Here is a 21412-nt window from a genome sequence, read left to right as displayed (position 1 = left end):
TTAAAAAGAAAAAACATCTTTTTTTTTTCCTTTTTCCTTTCTTCCCACCAGAGAATCAAACTACTCCATCCTCCATCTGGAAAGACACGATCTTAATATTTATTCCTGCATCCTTCCTTTTCTCTCTCTTCACGTCCTTTGCTTTATTAGCTCGTTATCTTGCAGTCTTGCTCCATTTCCAGTCTACACGTCTTAATGTCCAGGTCTTTGCCATCCCTGTTGTTGTTCTTCCTCTCCTCCGTCACTCCATCCTTTTCTATCTGTATCTCCTGTTGTCCCACTCTTTGTCCCCATCCAGCTTGTCCTTCTGTCTCATTCCCACTATCCCCTCTCTCTCTCTCTCTCTCTCTCTCTCTGTCTCTTCATTTCCCAGCAGTCTCTGTGCCCCACTTGCCCCCCTCCCCATTTACCTCATCAATAACCATAGTCTCTGTGTGTGCATGAAGGCTGTGCATTAGGAAAATTGGTTCACTGCGACGCAGTGCTGTTTTACCAAAGTAATCACAGCTGATGGTGAGAGAGGGAGAGGGAGACAGAGAGCCAGAGAAATGGAGAGAGAGAGAGAGAGAGAGAGAGATTATCTGGCTCAAATTCTGCTGCTGCTGAAGTATGGCCTGCTGCAGCACACACACACACACACACACACACACACACACACACACACACACACACACACACACACACACACACACACACACACACACACACACACACACACCTACTGCTACCATGATTCAAGTGGACATTAAAATAAGAGAGGCTGGCTGGTCCAGTCAACTTTTGAACTCCATTAAAGTATGAGGAGCCTCTCTCTCTCAATACAGTCCAATTCAATAAGCTTCACTGGCCTGATGTATAATAGAATGTACAGTGTACTCCTGGAGCCTTGCTCAGTACAAGGAATCAAATAAACAGTTGTCCTGCCTATGGGTTAATACATCAGAAGCATGTCGACATGTGAACTTTACAGCCAAGCTTGACCTTACAAGAAAACAAAAAAAGGAACGGTCGTTTTTAAAGGCAGTTGAACAGCCACAGGTACATAGGGGACCTCAGGGGACCTCTTGGGGTCATATAAATGACCGCATGAAAAGCACCCAACATTTGGACAGGTCTAACACAGTATCTCTGCCTGTTTGAGTGAGGATCGGAACGTGTATCAGGTGTAGGGGCAGATTAAGGTCTAATCAACTCTGTGCATAAATTTGGAGTTTCTATTAGCTGGTAAGGATCACGAAGCATGTAAAATCCATGATGTGCACACAGAGTGAGACGGACTGCGGTGGACTCCACAGTATTGACAACAGAAAACTTGGAAGACCAAGTCCTGATGCAGAATTACGGTGGATGATTTAGCCAAAATGAATTTAAATGCCGACAGAAAAATATCAGTGTCGCGGCTAAAAGAAACACATTTTGACTGATCCCCAAAGTCATGGTGCAATTGCAATCCTTGGTGACAAATCACACACTTTGTAGCCTCTTAATCTTTGAATTCAGGTGACTCATTCAGTCCATGGGTTACATTCAGTACAAAACCACTCATAGGATTATAAATGAACCTGAGCTGCCATTTCAATGAGTGTGGGAAACACATGTGCAAGTCCCATGAATGCAAGGTTTCCCACCACTGCTTTGAATGCACAGAGCAATTTGCAGCAAGCAATTTTTCAATAATATAACAAGAGGATTATGGCACATTATGGCTGTTATGTTTTCATGTCTTATGATGGTGTTTGAAAATAGATGTTTTTCATCAAAAATAAGTGTTGTAAATCCTAAAAACACTCTCCCAGCTCTCTGAGACATGAATTAAGGATTTAACATCCATTTATTGATGTCACACGGGCTATTTATACATTTTTAATAGTGCTATAGCTTAAAATTATAAGCATTTATTATGAGGGCATTCTTGGCCTGACTTGACTTGAACTATACTGTGAAGGCATGAAATATGAACTGTATGTATGGGTTAGTGACAATATAAAACTAATCTGTAATGATTCTAGATGCAGCCTAGTAAGATTGCGGTTTTTTCCTAAAAGTGGCCATAATGTTGACACGTTCAGATGCTGTCAGGTTAACTTAAAGGAGCACACGCCTGCCAAACACCTCCACCTCCTCACCTAAAGTTTTTGGCCTTGTCCAATCAGTCCCCCCCCCCCCCCCCCCCCTTTTTTTTTTTGTCTGACAGACAATGAGCAGCCTGTACTAATCAAAATTTAAAAAACAACAAAAAAAAACAATCTTTCCTATCAAATCACATCACGTACACAACTGTATCTATCTGTTCGTGCCATACTGTAAGTCTGCTGGTTTGTGTGACTGATTGACTGCATTCTAATTACAGCTGAGAGCTTTCACATCTGTCTGTCAATACATCTGCCAATGGACAGCATACTCTTCATTAGAAAGTGCTGTGTGTGTGTGTGTGTGTGTGTGTGTGTGTGTGTGTGTGCGCGCGCGCGCGCGCTCTCTCCACTAAATTAAATGTGTCACCTCCTCTCCTCCTCTCTATGACTGCATGTCTGCAATGAATCACGTGCATGGAAATATTGCTAACCAGGAGCCAGTCGTCTTTTGTCTTTCAGAAAAAATTAAATAAAATTGATCTCTCGAGTCCAACAGCAGCAATAAGCACATTTCAGTCACATGTACTGTCCAGTGGGTTGGATACTGCAAAAAAAACAATATGATATATAAGACTTATAATGAGACTGTTCATATGCTGGTCCAGCTGTTAAACTGTAATTTAAAACATATTATTCAGGACATATACCAAATTATTCATTGAAGACTTATGTTTAAAAAAAATAAATAAATACAATGGACATTTCAGATCTCATTGTTTTGTAAAGGATAATGAGCTAATGAACTGACAAAAAACAAAACAAAACAAAAAACAACAAAAAAGAGAAATTAAAAGCTGAAAAACTAAAGTTCCCTAGATTCTGGCTAAAGCTTGCTTATTGGGTAAAAAGAAGAATATTTGAGGGAAAAGTCAGTAAAACATGATATATGAGCTGAAATTAAGTTATAAATATTTTAAAAATACCAGAATATTTGGTGAATAAGATAAAAAAAAAAGAAAAAAATCACATTTTTAGAGGCGAAGACCACTTATCTCATGATCGCTCGCCTCCAGTGTGGGTTATCCACTCTGTTTCTCCTCCTGTCTCTCTCTGGGTGTGGCTTCTTCAGCTCGTGTCAGGCTCTCAGCTGGCACACCTGTCCCCATTCAAGTACTCATCAGCTGCACTGTATATATACTGAAAAGTCAAGGTCGAATGCTTTAGCATTTGTTCTCAAGTTCAGTTTACTCTGGTTACTAATGTAACTTTCCTGTGCCTCAGATTTTCCATGTGTGCCAGCTGAAGTCTCTTGTTCCATGTCTAGAAACCTTCCTTTGCTCTCTCCATCTGCTCCTCAGTAATAGCTTTTGACCTCCACTGCCTCTCAACATTCACTTTTTCCACAAGATCATTTTCAGTACGCTCTTTAAGTCAGCCTCTTCTTCTCAGTCTCTTCATTTTGGGTCTGCCACTGTACAGCCTTTAAAAAAAATATCAATCTGATCATGTTCTGGTCTCAGAATTTGAAGCATGTCAGTTGTTAAAGGTGGGGATATTTAAATTTTTTTATGTTCAAAATGAAATCCCAGCTAGTGGTGATGGGGGAGAAACTGTGTCGAAGTGATTAACATTGTATCTGTTGTCTTTCACGTCCTTACACCAAACTGATATCAAACATCTGGCTTTAAAAAACTCTTAATCTAATCTAATAAATTTTTGCATATATGTATTTTAAACACTGTCAGGAGATAAACTGGTTTTGTTTGTTTGTTTCTTTTTTGGATAAACATTAAAGTTTATGGAAATATTTCCTTTCTTTACTTTCCAAAGTCTTTACACTGATGAATATTGGGAATTTATAAAATTTTAACTGTGACAAATTGTATAAAACAGACTGTTAAATATATTTTAACTATAATATTTACATATGCAGTGTGTTGTAAATAAAGCTGTTTTAAGTCAGCTGCCAGGTTGACTTTACTCATTTTAAAGAACTTCAGCACTTGTGTCACAGGTGGTACTAAAGCACAAATCCAGCACTGATGTCATTGCAAAAACTCTGAACACTGGCTGCTCAAAGAAAAGATCAGAAAATCTTTAAAGCAGGATCTGTGTTGTTCTGTTATTGGCTGCATAACTTAAGAAAGCCAAAACGTGACTTTTAACTGCAAATGTTGAAGAGTGGTCAGCTGATTTTTCCTTCAGTTGCTTTCTTACAATGTTTACTTGTTTTTGACCCCGGATGAGCAACAGCACAGGATTTAACTCAAGCTTCCAGCCCTCGGTTAAGCAGTGGTCTGTAGAGGAGTGGAAAAATATGATTCTTTTATGATGTCTCTGTATCAAAATGTATTAAAAACAAAAAACAAAAAAACAGTGGCCCTAGAAATGAACTCTGAGGAATGCCACATGCAAGAATTACATTACTGTGATGAGTTTGCACTTTTTGAAAGGTTGGACTGAAACAGTTTATAGTCCAAATTCCACAAACCAGATTCAGAGATAAATGAATATCACACTTATACTCTAGTGTAGAGATTTGGATACTGTAGGGCACACCTTTTAGTAAGTAATTGCTGATTTAGCAGTGATAGCAACCATATCATAATATCATGTTTGGCAAATCTAAGTAGGTTTTCAGAAGAAAATTTTCTTTAAAAAAAAATTTATGGCACCATTCCACAGTTTTGGAAAATCCTTATTTACTCATAAAACAAGCCAAGAAGAACGATGTGTTTCAAGTCTTAATGTGGCACTATGTTAGGATGGAACCACAGTTGTGTATGATTTGCAGGTGGAACGTGTGCTTACATCACCCAATATCCTGCATCATCCTGTATCCACAGTTTCAGACACAGTACGCTATGTTTTTTTCCTGCAGGATGAAAGAGGAGCCCTTGCAGGGTGAGGCCAGGGGTCGAGGCAGGAGCAGCCTCGTGTCCTTTTTCATTACAGCTGGCAGAGGATTTTACTGCCTTGAATGTCCATGGCTTGGTTTCCTGCAGGACATAATATTTTATTGCACCACGGAGGCCATTTTTGCCTCTCCTTGTTTGGCAGATATGCCATGTGGCAACAAGTGGTTGTGTTGCCCCGGGGGGGGGGGCGTGGAAGGGTGTCCGGAGGAAGCTGGAGAAGAGGAGGATAAGTTTCTCAGACCTGCGGGAGGTCAAACAGCAGAGGGAAGAGAAGCGGAAGACACCACAGCTCCAACACGAGAGACAGGTAAACAGATAGCTCGCTTTCACTAAACACAGCAAAGTCTTTTGTAAGAGGAGGCTCTCACTGTGTGCCTTTGGTTTAACAAATGTTTAACCAGTACGAGCTTTTAAAGTTAGAAAGATTTTTTTTTTCAAAGCAAAATTACCAGTAAATTGATTTGCAAAATATTACAAATTACAAATTTAAGCTGATATTGAACTCAAGAAATAAATGAATAATTCTAATTATTATTATTATTTCATTGTACCATTTACAATGACAATAAAGGGCTATTCAATTCTGTTCTATTATTATTTGATTCCCCATGTGGATGAAAATGTCAAAGAAAATGGAGTTATATATTAAAACAACTCTAAACTCCCAAAATAATCAAATCTAGCTACTATATAATAGAAAAAAGTACAGTGGTGGTGTGACACTGTTATAACCTTTTAATTCTTCTTTAGTTTGTTCTTTAATCAGAATCAGAATCACTTTTATTGCAAAGTTAGTTTACACACTCTTGTTGCTTGCAATGACAAACATGTAGTGGGGGAAAAAAAGCAGAAAAAGAACATGGACTTTTTAAAAAAACTACAATATCAAACAACATTTCAAATGTAACAATTAAACAACGTGTAAAATAGTTTATGTTTCTTAAAAGATGGAGCCATACAGTAGGCTATAATGCAAATATATGCAAATGTGAACTGTGTTAAAATGTTTCAGAAATAATAAGAAAAAGGAATATGTGCATTGTTGGGAAAGAATAATAGACCAGAAAAAGGCCAGCATAATTAACAGAGTCAAATGCAGTAACTTTATACCTAACTTGTAATAACACTGCACAGTTACCATCCTGGTCTATTGAATTCAATTTTCATGCAATTCAATACAGTAAATGCAAGTCACTGCATTTGCTGTACTGAATAATCTGATCTGGTTCTTTACAATTACACTGGATTTTAAGTACATAGACTACAAAGAGAAGTCGTGCTCAAAACCTGCTTCCTAAATATTACCCAACTTGTTTACATGTTGTTATTAGTTATTGGACTCTGCTGAAGTATCTTTGCATGATTCACAGTTAAAAATAATCCGTTTTTATCTCATACTGGGCCGTGGAACAGTTTATCCCTTTACACTACTTTAAGCCAACTTTGTTCTGATTGGATGCTCTTTGTAAACAACAGGTTTGAAGGTGGTCAGAGCTGAGCCTGCGATTACTATACTGAGAATGTGCTTCCTTCATTGAGATCATACCAAGAACAACAACAGTCTGAAAGGAGCATTTAGAGGCGTTTGAAGTCTGAGCTTTTTTTTATTGTTTGATACACTGATACACATGTATAATATGAACTTCCATCATGATAGCAATACTATATATGACAGATAATAAGAAGAAGTGTATAAGTAAACCTGCCAGCCAACCAGAAATGTTGTCATAGCCATGGTGTTGAGACATTTAACTGCTTTATTTAACTCATGTTCTTGCAGTATTCTTAGGATGTCACATGACTGGACACTACACAGCAGCCGTGCATTAGCAGACATAGTGCTCATTGTTGGAGCTCTGCGGTCTGGATGTCTTTCAGAGCTCAGTTAGAGCTGTTGTTAGATTTCATCTAAGTGTATTTTCAGGCGTATCAGATGAACTGTTAAACTACAGCTGGTAGGTCTAAATAATCCCCTCCAATTAAAGCAGTCACTCACCTAGCTCAACTATTCAGATTGAATTTTATCCTATTTGTGGGGATATTCGCCATCCCTGCGCAGCAGCACTTGCGTTTTACTTAGGTTACACAGTGAACTTTATACGACTAACTTAGCATAAGAGAAACACTCGACAACATTTTCTCCATTGGCTGGCATTCTTCACACACACTGTGGACTCAGCCGTTTATTCAAAAAAAAAACATATGTAAAACTAGTGGTGCGCATGGGGAACTGCAAGGACACTGACGTCATCACGTCTTGCATGTCTAATTGGATGCTGATAAACATGGCTTTGCCCTATTAACAAAATATGCCTAACACTCCCACTCAAAAACATGTTTACAGCTCTCTCTACTGTAAAGTGGAAAACAAAACATTTCACATACTGACAGTTCAAAGAAAACTAATTAAAAAAAAAAAAAAACATTCTTCTTCATTACGTTATTTGCACTGTCAGCTTCCATTACTCTCCAAACAAATAACCCATGAATTTTTCAAATTTGACCTTTGACACTGGTTTGGTAAATACATCAGCTATCATATCTGCAGTAGGACAGTAAACAACATTGATTTTCCCCTCTGTGTGTGCAGACCGTACAAAGTGATATTTTATATCCACATGTTTGCTTCTCTGCCTGCATACTGGGTTCTTCGATAATGCTATTGCCCCCTGGTTATCCTCATAAATTTTGACTGGTAGATGTTTGTTATTACCATCCATCCCTTTCAGTAATTGAACAAGGTACATGCTCTCCTGAGTAGCGGCTGCTAGAGCCATGTACTCTGCTTCACAGCTAGATAGCGCCACTGTTGGCTGCTTCCTGCTTTTCCATGAGATTACTGCACCGGTCTCAGCTAAGCTGAAACAATATCCAGTGGTGCTTCTCCTGTCATTTTTGTCAGCTGCCCAATCAGCGTCACTATACGCCTCAAGCTGTAGGTTTTTGTCACATTTCCTGTAGTGTAATTCCTGATCCATAGTACCCTTTAAGTACCTCAGTAAATGTTTTGCAGCAGTCCAATGCTGTTGCTTTGGCTCTGCCAAGTGTTGTGATAGTTTGATAACTATCCAACTTAAGTCGGGCCTAGTACATGTCATAATGTATATCAAGCTACCCACTATCTCTCTGTAGCCTGATGAATCAATTACATCACCATCATTGTCAAAATGTAATTTTTGCTCAGATGGGGTGGCTCTCGGTTTGCATTCACACATTCCAAATCTGGCTAACATTTTCTCAATGTGTCTCTTCTGTGTCATTTTGATTTCTCCATCACTGTAGTTAAAATCAATACCTAGGAAGTGTTTAAGTGGACCCATATCTTTCATCTTAAACCTTCTCTTCAGCATTTCTTTCACATCTCTCAATATGGTGTTGTCACTGGCTGCTATGATTAAGTCATCAACCCACACTAACAGCATGACTTTCTCATTCCCAGATTCCCTGGTGTAGACACAATGATCAGCATCATTTTGCACAAAACCATTCCCTGTAAGGTGTTCATGCAGTAACATATTCCAGTTGCGACCGGACTGTTTTAACCCATACAATGACTTGTTGAGTTTACACACAAGATTTTCTCCTGTTTTTGACTTGACCTCAAAACCTTCGGGTTGCTCCATATATACCTCACAGTCCATGGGAGCATGCAAGTAAGCAGTCTTTACATCCATTTGGTGAAGGATAAGATCCTCCTGCACGGCAACCTGCATCAATGCTCGGACTGAGGTCATATTGGCAGTAGGTGAAAATGTCTCTTTGTAGTCAATCCCTTCCACCTGACCGTACCCCTTTGCCACATATCTGGCTTTACAAGTCTCAGACCCATCTGGACTTTCTTTTACTGCATATACCCAGCGACCTCCCACTGCTTGTTTACCCCGTGGCAGTGGTGTCAATGTGAAAGTTTTATTCTCAGTTAAGGATTGCATCTCTTCTTTCATCGCATCGCTCCACAGTTTTGATTTTCCTGAATTCATTGCCTCACTAAACGTTTTAGGTACACCATAGGTCACTCTGTAGAAATAATCCAAATTTTCTGTTTCATCACACTCTGCCTTACATTGATACTCTTTTAGGTAATCAGGAGCCTTTCTCTCCCTCACAGGATACCTCTGTTCTACCTGCTCATTCTCTGTACCATCTGTCTGGGTTGGACCTGCCTCAGTTGTCTCCACACTAGGCTCTCTAGTCTCCTCAGACTGTCCCTGATCCTGACTCTCTACCTTTGGTGTTGCATCTCCATAGCTCTCTGTATCATCCTCCAAATCATAACTGGTCTGTGTCTGGCTATCTGCACTGCTTTTAGTGATTGCTTTCACCAGTCTATGTTTTAGGACTTTTCCTGTGTCCAGATAGTAGATGTTGTAAGCTGGGCTATACTTATCGTAGCCTACAAAGATTCCTTTGTCACTCCTAGCATCCAGCTTCTTTTTATCCTGCTTATACGCGTAACATTCAGATCCGAATACCTTCATGTTAGACAGGTTGGGTGCTTTCCCTGTAAAAACATAGTAAGGTGTCTGCTCTAGACGCTTACTGTAACGCCTGTTGCGAATCTGAGCTGCTGTTTGCACTGCGTATGTCCACAACTGCTTTGGGAGTTTACTCTCCAACAGCATGCATCTTGCCATCTCGAATAAGGTTCTCCATCCTCTTTCGGCCGTTCCGTTCTGATGGGGTGAGTAGGGTGCACTTGTCTCGTGCCTTATCCGATTACTCCTAAGTAAGGACTGGAACTCTTGCCCTGTAAATTCCGTTCCGTTATCACTCCTTATACACTTAATCTTTCCATATGGAGCTACATCGGCCATGAATTTTTCTGTAGCTTGCGCTGCATAGCTTTTTGCCTTCAGAAAGTATGGAAAAATCATCCCACTGTAATCGTCTGTAAATGCTATTGCATACTTGTACCCATCTTTATCTGCTGGTTCTATTGGGCCGCACAAGTCTGTGTGCACTAGCTCAAGTATGGATGTTGCCTTTGCATCTGCCTGTCTGTTTCTGCTTTGTGTGAATTTGCCCTGCGTGCATATTTCACAATTTTGGTTTGACTTATTTTTGCCCTTAATAGACATCCCTTCAACAACACTCTCTAACTTTACAATGTCATCAAAAATTACAATGACCTAGTATTTTGTGCCACGTTTGCATATCATGACAACCATACACTTCATCAATGTTTTCACTTTCAACTGTGCTAAGGTAATACAGCCTACCATACACATCCATTTTGAACTTTGTACCGTCCCTGTTGACCAGCCAGTCATCGCCGTCTTTGAATCGGATCTCTGCGCCGTTGCCTGTCGCTGCCTTGACGGAAAAGATGTTCTGCGGGAACGATGGGATGTAGAGCGCCCGCTTGAGTCTCGTTCTCACTCGTCGCCCCTCGCTGTCCAGCAAGTAGACCTCGGCGTCTCCCCTCATCTTCGCCATGCCGCTCACCTTGGTTCCGTCGGCCAGCTCGATCATGTGGTCCTCTGGTCTGAAGCTCTTGTCCACCGTTTTGAACTTGGTGGCGTTGTTGATCATGTGCGATGTGGCTCCGCAGTCGACCATGAGCCCTTTCTTGTTTTCTCCTTGCACTCGACAGTCACTCATCTTAAAGAAAAATGACGACTGTGCATCTGTCGGTTCATCCGCTTTCTTGAGTTGGTCACGGCCTCGGCCGCGTCCGCGCCTTTTTCCACGCTGTGGTGTGTCCCATGCTCGATCCTCTCTCCTCTGTTGCACGTCGTTGGGGCATGCTCGGGCCATGTGTCCTCGTTTCCCGCACGCGTAGCACTCCACCTCGGCCATGTCCACCTTCTTTCCTCGGCCTCTGCCGCGCACTTTCGTTGCCCCGCTTGTTCTCATCACATTGTCCTCAGTCACGTCTCCTATTCCATATTTCTCTGTACTTTCATAACTGCGTAGTTTACTTTTAAACTCGCCAAAAGTCAGGGCTTCATCTGACTGTGTCACGTGCACAACGAATGGTTTGTAGGACTCTGGTAGCCCTTTCACCACCATTGCAATCATAAGTCCATCACTAATTTGTTCGTCTGCTCTCCTTAATGACGTGAAAATAGTCTCTGCTCGAATTATGTATTCGGTAATTGTCTCATCGCTAACTTTACAGAGTGAGGACAGTTCACAGTAAAGACTCACGACCCGTGGTTTGTCTTTGCCAACGTAATGCTTTCGCAGAATCTCCAGCGCCTTTCTTCCGTCTCGTTCAGCCTCTCTCATGACTAACGATAAACTTTTGTTGTCCAATACTTGCACAAGTTCGGCGTAAGCCTCACCATTCTTTGCCTCGTCCTCGGCGAGAGCTACTTCGTCCTCCTCGTCGATTTCAGGCATCTCTGTAATGGTTTCCCTGAGATTACGAAGCTCCATGTGCGCGAGGAACCTTGCTTCCCAAAGTTCGTAACTTTTCTCTTCGCCGTCGAACAAAAGTCTGCTCCACCTGTGCCCCAAGTGACTGGGCCCATAACCTGTGGGGATATTCGCCATCCCTGCGCAGCAGCACTTGCGTTTTACTTAGGTTACACAGTGAACTTTATACGACTAACTTAGCATAAGAGAAACACTCGACAACATTTTCTCCGTTGGCTGGCATTCTTCACACACACTGTGGACTCAGCCGTTTATTCAAAAAAAAAACATATGTAAAACTAGTGGTGCGCATGGGGAACTGCAAGGACACTGACGTCATCACGTCTTGCATGTCTAATTGGATGCTGATAAACATGGCTTTGCCCTATTAACAAAATATGCCTAACACTATTACATAATACAGAGAAGGGTACAAATAAATAGAGCTGAAAGGAACACAAGAAAAGTCTACAGTGCATACCACAGAAAGTGGATTAGATGTTTCAGCAGTTGTCCAGAGAGCATTTTATAGTGATTTTCAAACGACAAGGCCGATATTATGACTTTTCATTACAATTAAAGCAAAGCAACTGTCTGCAGAGATCTGGAGTGCTTAAATGTTGAGACTGTCTCCTGTTTTATATCAAGTCAACAGCTGCTTCTTTTAATCACAGCAATTATTCCTGAAGGATGTAGTTCCTCTGTTACTTGAATCCAAACCACGTTTCCTTTCCCCAAACCCTAATATTCACATGGCAGCAGGGAAAATGCAACATTTATTAATTTATCATTTGTCTTTGTACTTTTTGGAAAGTTGTTGTATTTTGGGAAGTGATGGGATTGGCAACACCCTAAGATGCTGTGTGAGCTGGAGGCTCTGTGGCTAATGTCTTAACATGAGTGAGGTGGTAACCATATTGGGTTAGGGTCACGTTATTGTCCACACCCTTTTTCAAATAGTCACTTGTTTGAAACGCTCACACGAAAAAGCTTTTAACATCAAATCAATGGCCAAAATGTATGTGATATCATGTATCATAAATGTAGAGTTAAATTAGTTGCTTAATTTTGTTTTATGTATATATATATATATCCCTATAGAGATGCCTAAAGGCCTCCTCTAGCTGTGTTATTACTGGCACACTCTCTAGACCTGGCAGTGGCCATTGAGTAGTGGGTGTTGTATAATCTTAAGTGAGTGACTGCGGTCCTGCATGTTGTCGGCAGGATTGAGCCATCCTCAGTGCTGATTTACAGTCGATCAGACACAGCTGAACCAGGCGGGCACACAGGGACAGATCCAGTTCACAGGAGGGAGGAAGAGAACCCTAACAGACCTTCAAGAGTTAAAAAGCTTCTCAGCATCTCATAGGCTGGTCAACCAAAATGAAGTTATTCCACTAATTATATATTTAAAAGAGAAAGAGTTTTCATTACTTATTCTTCTTGAAACGAAATGAACAAACGGGGATATTTCAAAGTGCTAATTGTAGGTATTAATGTTTAACTTAAAAAAGTTAAAAATACATAGCAATAGTACAAGTACTGTATACTACAGGAAAAGGTAAATAAAGTGATGAAAAGATGTATAAGAAATAGAATGAAAGGAGACCCAGTGAACTGTAAGCTTGTGGACGGGTCATTGTTGAAGGGTCAGTCACCCAAGATAACGTAGCTTCCTCAGATACATCAGTTCTGAGATGAGTCTGGTAGTATTCATCTTTATTAAATATCAGATCAAAACCAGGATTGATTGGCAAACATTATGCTGGCCTAATAACACACCAGGGTTTTCATATTAAAAACCTGGCAGCTCACCTGGGCCAAGCTCACCCCTGTCAGGCCTGAGTACCAGGGTTATTTTTATTTAGTTATTTTTACAAAACCCACAGCCTTCAAGTTAACTAATGTAACCCTACTGTTACCATTAGCCATTAAAAAATACAAATGAATCATTAAGAGAAAAGAACAATCAGTGATTTTTTTCTTTTGCATTTTTGGCCACAGTGGCTTTTGTCTGCAGTAGAGGGAGACAGCAGGAAATGGGGGAAAGACACACGCAAACTGGTGACAGGCCAAACCTGCACCGCCCGCACCGTAATGTGGCATATGTATGTGGTTGCCTGCTCCACCACTGAGCCACCCGGGCGCCATATGATCAATGATTAAATGATCAGCAATATAAATTCAGATTCCTTTTTTTTTTTTGTTTGTTTCTTCTAAACAGCAGAACAACACAGAACACATAAAGCAGCTAACAGTGTCTCTGTATATTAAAACAACTGATACATAAATACATGAAACAATAAACAAGAATAAAAGTATGACAAATGTAATTAAATCTGTCTCATATGTTGGGATCATTTTTGATTATAAAGACTGAAAAGTGGACTCTATTTAGTACCTTAAACAGCCAACTTATACAATTTATAAGATAAAAATATAAAATGCACATAAAAATTCAGATTAAAAAAAACATACTGGCCTCATGCAAGAGTAAAACTTGCTTAAAATGCTGCCAATGTGGCAGTAAATAATTTATATTTTTGAATCCACACATACAAAGATAAAGAGAAAAAAGCCCCCCTGTCGTTTGTCCCAATTCATTTGGCACCTTTCATTCCTAAATTCTAGCAGGATAACATGACCGCGCTCGTGTGTTTAATACAAAAGCAAAAGCCAAGTGTGGTGATGCAGAGTTTAGCCTGTGAAGCTGAATGTGAAATGCCTTACTGTGGCTGCAGAGGCCAATTCGATGTTATGCTTTTTAAAGCCTGACATTTTCAAACAGCCCTGTGTGAATGAAAGCTGCTTCTTCTTCTTCTTAACCTTTCCAGACATCTCCAGAGTGTGGAGGAGGAGGAGGCAAAGTCAGATCAAGTGCTGACAGCAGTACTATGGGCAGAAAGGACGATGACTCTGAGTACTGGAGAGGTAACATTTTTTCCTCTTAGGTTTTTGGTTTAACTTGCCTTTTTTGGTCTGTTACTGGGGTCAGAGGTTACAGGATGTTTGTGATGACAGTGTTTACTGAAACTCTTTTGAAGTTTCTCTCTCCTTTGGTAGATGGTGACCCCAAACCTGACCTCCAGACTGATACAAAGACTGGAAACTTCAACCAGTGTGCACGCTACACCACCCCACAAATTCATAACTTGGTGTGATAACTTTTTTTCTGACTCCCCCTATTTTACCTGATTCTGGATAGTCGGAGGTTTCAGAGGCTCTTTTCCAATTCTTGTTTTCCACTGATTCTTAATTAGATTCTTAATTATATAATAATTATTAATATTAATTAACATGAATAATAATAATTCTGCAGTATTGTAAACCAAAGCAATTTGAGAGGTCAGTAGTGCTATATGAATGTGAGTAATTTACATTACATTAATTGTTATTTCAGATGGAAAATAAAAAGCAACAAGTCAGAAATAATATGGCAACAGCAGTGTCTCGTGTAACAACATTACACCAAAGAAGCCACTGCAATTCAGTCAATAAAATAGGATCTCTATATAAAATATATTTTTGTATTTGAACTTTGTCTCGTTTTGGATGGGAGCACATCCCAGAACACTGGAAATTAAAACTTTGACTATAAAAAGAAATCTTGCTCGTCATTTCTGATATAATCTAGAGGGTTCCTGACACTTGTATGGTTTTATCTTAACAGAAAAGAGGACATAACTGAATCTTTCCAACTTTAAATAATTTCAAACTGTCCCATTATTGGAATTAAATTCCCTGAAAAAAAAAAAAAAGTACATTTTTCAAACTGACAGTCTGTCTTTCTCTTTCCCGTTCTTGTCCGTTTATCTGACTCAAACACAACCAACGCTCAGGCTGATGACACCGCCGTCAGCGCTGATGATGATGGAGTGGAGGGTGGTCAGAGGGGGAGGAGCTATGAGGATGATGAAGAGGAAGAGGGCCACCTGGTCTATCACATCGGCCTTGTGATGAAGGAAAGATGTACTTATCACCAACATTTCCCTTTAGTGGGGCATTTTTTTTGTCTTTGTCTTAGCTTTAATGTGTGGAGTTTCTAAAAGGACAACACACACCACTAGCAACTCCAGAATGTTACTATGCTCACCTGAGTACCTCAGCTGGTACAGAGCGACTGAGTTTGGGACTCACATCCATCAATCCTGTCTGTCCTGTGCAGAATAGGTGTCGTGCAGTTCTTTTGATGATCACTCATTTCTTTTGAGGTTTTTTATGTTGTGAACTGAAAACTAGTCTGACTTTGACTGAAGGCATCTTGTGTGTAGAGAAAAAAACAAGTGCAAAGAAAATTATAAAAATAGATTATTTTCCATCTCTTTGTCAGAAATCTCTGGTGATTTAGGAGAATCTGCACTTAAGCTTAAATACAGAAAGTCCATTTCCATCCACCACAAACAGGACAATGTGAGAGCGCGTAGTTACATTGTAACCTTGGTTCTCTTAGTAAAGCGACCGTATTGTCAGCGTTGGAAGATGTGCTTCAGTCATACCACTGTAGGGTGTGTCCTAGCAAGCCAGTATGTCTTAAAGAAATATCTATGCATTTTGATAGGTGGGTTATAGATCCCCAGAATAGAGACGCTAAACTAAACCGTGTGTGTGCTGTTGGTAATTTCAAAAACCCAACATAGCAGTGGCCAAAACGCTAACATTCAGAATGCAAAATATAGATACAAACCATCCAAAACCACTGGATGACATGACAATACCTACATCCATATTTTATATACAGTCTATAGCCCAGAGTAGTCGAGCTTCCTTCAGACTTTTCATTTACTTTATTTTCATTAGCAAACAAAATCTCAGGCTCCTACTCCAGGATGCTAAACCTTTCGCGTTCTTAACCTGGTGAAATACATTACCAGTAATTAAGCCAACTGTTTTTGATGAAACTTTATTTGTATGCCATAATTTGGAAGCATTGTCTTCTGCCTGTAGAAAAGCAACTAACTGACAACAATCACTTTTTAAGCATATTTTGACAGAAGTGAGAACAATTTGCCAGGATTTTTTTTAAAATGCTCTGCTGTGCTGTTACTAATGAAGGATGCAGTACTACAAGTATCCTGGTTATATTTGCCCCCCCCCCGCCGTAATTGTTTGTGGTGGATGAAATGTTTCTTTATCTATTTGCACTGCCACACAAGCCTTTGAATTTAAGACACTAATGTGTACACTGCTGATCCAAATATATGTCTGTCTGTCCTTCCCAGATGAAGTTGTCTGTACACTGGGAGAAGGAACATTTGGAAAAGTCGTGGAGTGTATCGACATACAGAAGTAAACACGCATGCTGAAAAAGCCTTCTAATTAATGAGTACTTCCAGTGAGATTTAATCTTGCTTTAATCAAACGTTTTTATGCTTCAATCCATCCTGACAACATTCAGAGGGCAAAATTAGCTCAAACCTCATGTAAACCTGTACTGGAGAAATTATTTTTTGTAGCATCATTGGAGTCTCATTTGTCTTCTTCTGCATGTTTGTGTGCATCCGTGTGTCTGTTCAACAGAGATGAGCACGTAGCTGTGAAGATAATGAGGAACACTGACTGTTTCTGTGAAGTAGCGAGGTCTGAGATCACCGTGCTGGAGGAGATCAAACGCCTGGATGATGACAACAGATTGTAAGTGTAGCTTACAATAAATCCTGGGTGTTACATTTGCCTTTGACACCATTCAGTTAACTGAGGTGGCTCTGAGTAAGAATAGCTTGTTTTTGATCTTTTCAAAATTAGCCATTAGCATTGAGTTCTCCTTCTAATCTCCAGCCTTTACTGAAATGCTTTGCCTCATGTGTTTGGGACATTTCATCTCTTCTGACAGTGCCTGTGTGAGGATGCTGGACTGGTTTGAGCACAAAGGTCACATCTGCATCGTGTTTGAGCTGCTCGGCCTCAGTACCTTTGAGTTCCTCCAACAGAATGAGTTCCTGCCGTTCAGTGTGGAGCAGATCAGACACATGGCCTTCCAGATCATCAAAGCTGTGTGCTGTGAGTCAAGTGTTTGTTTCTGTGAGACTGGATGCAATAAGTGACCGTTTACGTTGGTGATCCTGGAACTGAAACATCTTGTACTTTATAAAGGTCATTTTAGGAGAGAAACTCAAAATGACAAAGCCATAAAATGTTGTCTGATATTGATTTATTTATGTATTTTTATTTTTATGTATTTGTTTGCTTTCTGTGTGGACAGTCTAACTCTTATGAAAGTCTATCTCTCTGTTCCTCAGTTACAAAAAGAAAAAAAAGGTTTATTTGATGCTCAATTGTAATTCGCATTTTTGTGTATTTTACAGTTCTGCACCGTAACAAGCTGACCCACACAGACCTGAAGCCAGAGAACATCCTGTTTGTGTGCTCTGACTATGACCTGGAATATAATGAGGACCTGGTAAGACACAAAAAAACACAAAGTAATGGCATTTGTCTTTTTAAGGTTTGCTATGTGGTGTTCAGCTGTGTGTGTGTGTGTGTGTGTGTGTGTGTGTGTGTGTGTGTGTGTGTGTGTGTGTGTGTGTGTGTGTGTGTGTGTTTTGGGGGGGGGTGTCTGTGTCAGGAGTGTGAAGAGAGGAAGTTGAGGAGTCTTGATGTTAAGGTGGTGGACTTTGGCACGGCCACGTTTGACCATGAACACCATGAATCCCTGGTGTCAACGCGGTACTACCGAGCTCCAGAGGTCATACTCGGTACACAAACAACTCACACATGCACACACAGCGCACAGAGAGAGAGGGAGAATTAAGTTATCTGCATTTTTTTTTTTTTCTAATTGTTTGTGTTTTTGTTCTCAGATCTGGGCTGGAACCAGTCATGTGATGTTTGGAGTCTGGGCTGTGTCATTACTGAGTTTTACCTCGGACGTGCACTCTTCCTGGTACACCCATACACATAGAGACACACACATGGGTAGCAGTATATTCTTCTATCCTGGGTGTAACTGCTGGTGTTGTTTCAGACCCATGACAGTAAAGAACATCTGGCCATGATGGAGAGAGTCCTGGGACCGATCCCCCCACATCTGCTCAAACAGACCAGGTAGCTACACACACACACACACACACACACACACACACACGCGAATCAATGGTTCTTGTATTTTGGTCATGTGGAAGAAATTCTGCAGTATTTTGATGAGATAGTTTAACATGATAATGACAATATACTGAATCAGCTCTGTAATGTCACAGGGTCCACTATCGCTCTAGTCTCTTTTAGTAAGTTTTATTCTGTAACTGTATAAACACATTATGTATATTGTAGATTTTGTTGTGTGGCACTTCAAATGAGGACCCAAATGCAGACAAAAGAGGCAGTTCAGGCAAAGAAAAAAGAACTTAAAAAAACTTAATGAGAAACAAAATGTGCTAACCTGGTAGGTTTATGAACAGTCATTCAAAGAACTGAAGAATAAACTCAGGAGAAATTGGTTAAAAATAAAAGGCAAAATAACAGTGAGACACAAGAAGGCAAAAAACAAAAACGCACATGCAAAGTGATCACCAAAATAAAACAGGAAATGATGAAAACAGAAGAAGAGACCTTAGATAAACAGAAGGAGACCCAGACAAGATACCGTGGAAGAAATGGAGAAAGGGTACTTGAAAACTACAAAAAGAAATAAATTATAACTAAGGACATTTGAGACATGACATGAAAGCATGACCTGGCAAAAGGGCTAGTAGTCTAATTATCCATTGTATCTAAAAACATCCTTCCCATCCTTCTCTCAGGTCATTTGTACCCATGGAGGCTGCATAAAAGCATCCCTAATTGGTGCCTAAACCTTAACTGGCACTCCTGCACTCAACCTGCACTGCGTGATAAAAGAGCACTTCATTACATCCCTCTGAGCACTGAGGTGAACAGTCCAAATGCAGCTTTCCACATAAATTTAGCAAAAAGCTCAGCTAAATTTCCCCAAAGTCTGCAAATGAATGCACATTTCCATCCACATATGCAGAAGATGAGAAGTTGTGATTAAAAGATCATCAGTGAAATCTGAAATGTCAAACAAATCATGTAAAAATGTGGTAGAACTGCTGCGTGGCATTTGTCCAAACACATCACACATTTTTTTCCTCCAATTTTTTTCCCTTTTTATTGAAAACACCAGCTTTTACACCTGCACCTGTTCACATAGAAACAAGTGGACAGACATTTACATACAGTTTTCTTGACAATTGTCCAAGGAATTTGTGCATCGGCAGGAAAGCAAAAAAAAAGGATTATGCATATGCAGGAAAGCAAAACATGGCAGCACCGAGAGCTAGAAGTGCTACAGACCATCCATTATCTCTTTTTCGAATATGCTCCCCTCAGCTGCAGGTGTAAATTGAAGTAGAGTGTGTTGAGAAAGGGTGTTTCTGTCTGCAAATGAATATAAACACTGTGCATGTAATATGCGTAGGAAGAAGCATTATGTGCACAACGAGTGTCTGAACTGGGACGAGCAGAACCACGATGACTACATCAGGAAATACTGTCAACCTCTCAAGGTACCCAGCAGTCACGTCAACCAGTCAGCTGCAGCTGTGAGCTAGAATTGGTAGCTGCAGGAAGTCAGATTATGTTTGTCTCTCAGCTGTACATGCAGACACAGAAGGAGGAGGAGAGGCAGCTGTTCGACCTGCTCAGCTGCATGTTGGAGTATGACGTGTGCAAACGGATCACCCTGGAGGAGGCACTGTGGCACCCGTTCTTCACCCCACTGAGGATGCAGAACTAGCACCAGTGCAGCTAATCCCCCCACCACACCACCACACACACACACACACACACACACACACACACACACACACACACACACACACACACACACACACACACACACACACACACACACACACACTCAATATCTACCTCAGGCTGTAACTAAAGAGTGAAGATTATTTAATCACTTAGTTTTTCATTCTTAGCTATATTTATAGAATCAAAGAACATTCCTGTCTGAAATAATTTTGTGACCTCCCACCATGATACTATATTCTGATTCCATGTTTTCACTGATTTTTGTCAGCTGTTTGTCAATAAATATTTTAGATTTTGGTGTGTCTTGAATATGTTCTTTCTATCCATCCATGCATTTTCTTAACTGCAGCGTGGCAGGGAAGGCTGGAGAATATCACAGCCTTCAGAGGGCAAGAGGCTGGGTACAATCTGGACAGGTCCCCAGTCCATAATAATGTTTTATATAATGAATTATTTTTCCTTTTTGCTTCAACTGAAATATCAGCACATAAAACATGTACAAACTTTATCCAAGTGAAAGTATGTTCCTGCTCATGTAAAGTCATGTGAACGTCTGAGTCTGAGTCTGAGTCTGAACTATATAGAAAATATTGAAACAGGCCATCATTTCAGTGGTTTATAATGACAAGTGTTTAAGTCTATTGATAGCTGACCCTGAAAGACTCACTAACACTGATCATTTTTTAGCATACAGTTCAAATTATGCAGGTTTAACTAATCTCAAGCTTTTTGGCAGCAGCAGCAGCAGCAGCAGTACTAGTATATTAGAGCCAGTATAGCAATTTGGGGTTTAAACAGAGCATTCAAAATTCCATTAATAATAATTTCAGTCCACAATGAGAAGGACTCACGTGTATATTTAATATGATTTATAATCAGTAAATAGTCAGAATTATCAGCAGAGAAGAGCAGGTAATAACATAAGAACAGAAATAGTGGCAGGTCATTAAAATTCACAGAACATCCTTTAAGGCGCGTAGAAGATGGGGCTAAATGAAAGGCAAAGTGCTCGAAGTCCCCCGGGCCCTCTAGTGGAGAGAAGATGACAAAATACTACAAATTCAGGCTGTGCCATATTATATCCTCTGCAACAATATCTGTATGAATTTTAATGTGATAGAAAAATGTTGTTCTCTCTTTCGGCTGCTCTCTTTTGGGGTCGCCACAGCAAATCATCTGCTTCCATCTCACCCCATCCTACCTCTACCATGCCCCTCTGTCACCCCAAGCCTCTGCAAACCCTTCACTGCATCCACGAATCTTCTCTGTGGTCTTCTTCTTTTCCTCCTGCCAGGCTGCTTCATA

At 40.3% G+C, this 21412-nt stretch overlaps 1 protein-coding gene across 1 annotated transcript; it reads left to right on the top strand.

Annotated features, from left to right (window-relative positions):
• The first annotated feature begins 14191 nt into the window (after positions 1-14191).
• Positions 14192-20170, top strand: LOC115792310 (dual specificity protein kinase CLK4-like). Its single transcript, XM_030746790.1, has 12 exons — positions 14192-14284; positions 14417-14508; positions 15193-15322; positions 16573-16639; positions 16871-16984; positions 17184-17350; positions 17656-17750; positions 17916-18045; positions 18151-18233; positions 18315-18394; positions 19767-19854; positions 19941-20170. Exons 1-12 carry the CDS (start codon positions 14248-14250, stop codon positions 20082-20084), a joined length of 1227 nt encoding a protein of 408 aa, XP_030602650.1. The 5' UTR covers positions 14192-14247; the 3' UTR covers positions 20085-20170.
• The last annotated feature ends 1242 nt before the right edge of the window (positions 20171-21412 follow it).

This window comes from Archocentrus centrarchus, chromosome 14 (assembly GCF_007364275.1).
Source record: "Archocentrus centrarchus isolate MPI-CPG fArcCen1 chromosome 14, fArcCen1, whole genome shotgun sequence".
NCBI lineage: Eukaryota > Metazoa > Chordata > Actinopteri > Cichliformes > Cichlidae > Archocentrus > Archocentrus centrarchus.
This window is presented reverse-complemented; position numbering and strand designations above follow the sequence as displayed.

Bases quoted from the DNA above. Each gene is read 5' to 3' on its own strand.
- LOC115792310 (XM_030746790.1), top strand. From the start codon at position 14,248: ATGGGCAGAAAGGACGATGACTCTGAGTACTGGAGAG. The intron at 17,351-17,655 runs GTGAGTCAAGTG...TGTATTTTACAG, and splicing joins GATCATCAAAGCTGTGTGCT to TTCTGCACCGTAACAAGCTG. The intron at 18,046-18,150 runs GTACACAAACAA...TTTTGTTCTCAG, and splicing joins AGCTCCAGAGGTCATACTCG to ATCTGGGCTGGAACCAGTCA.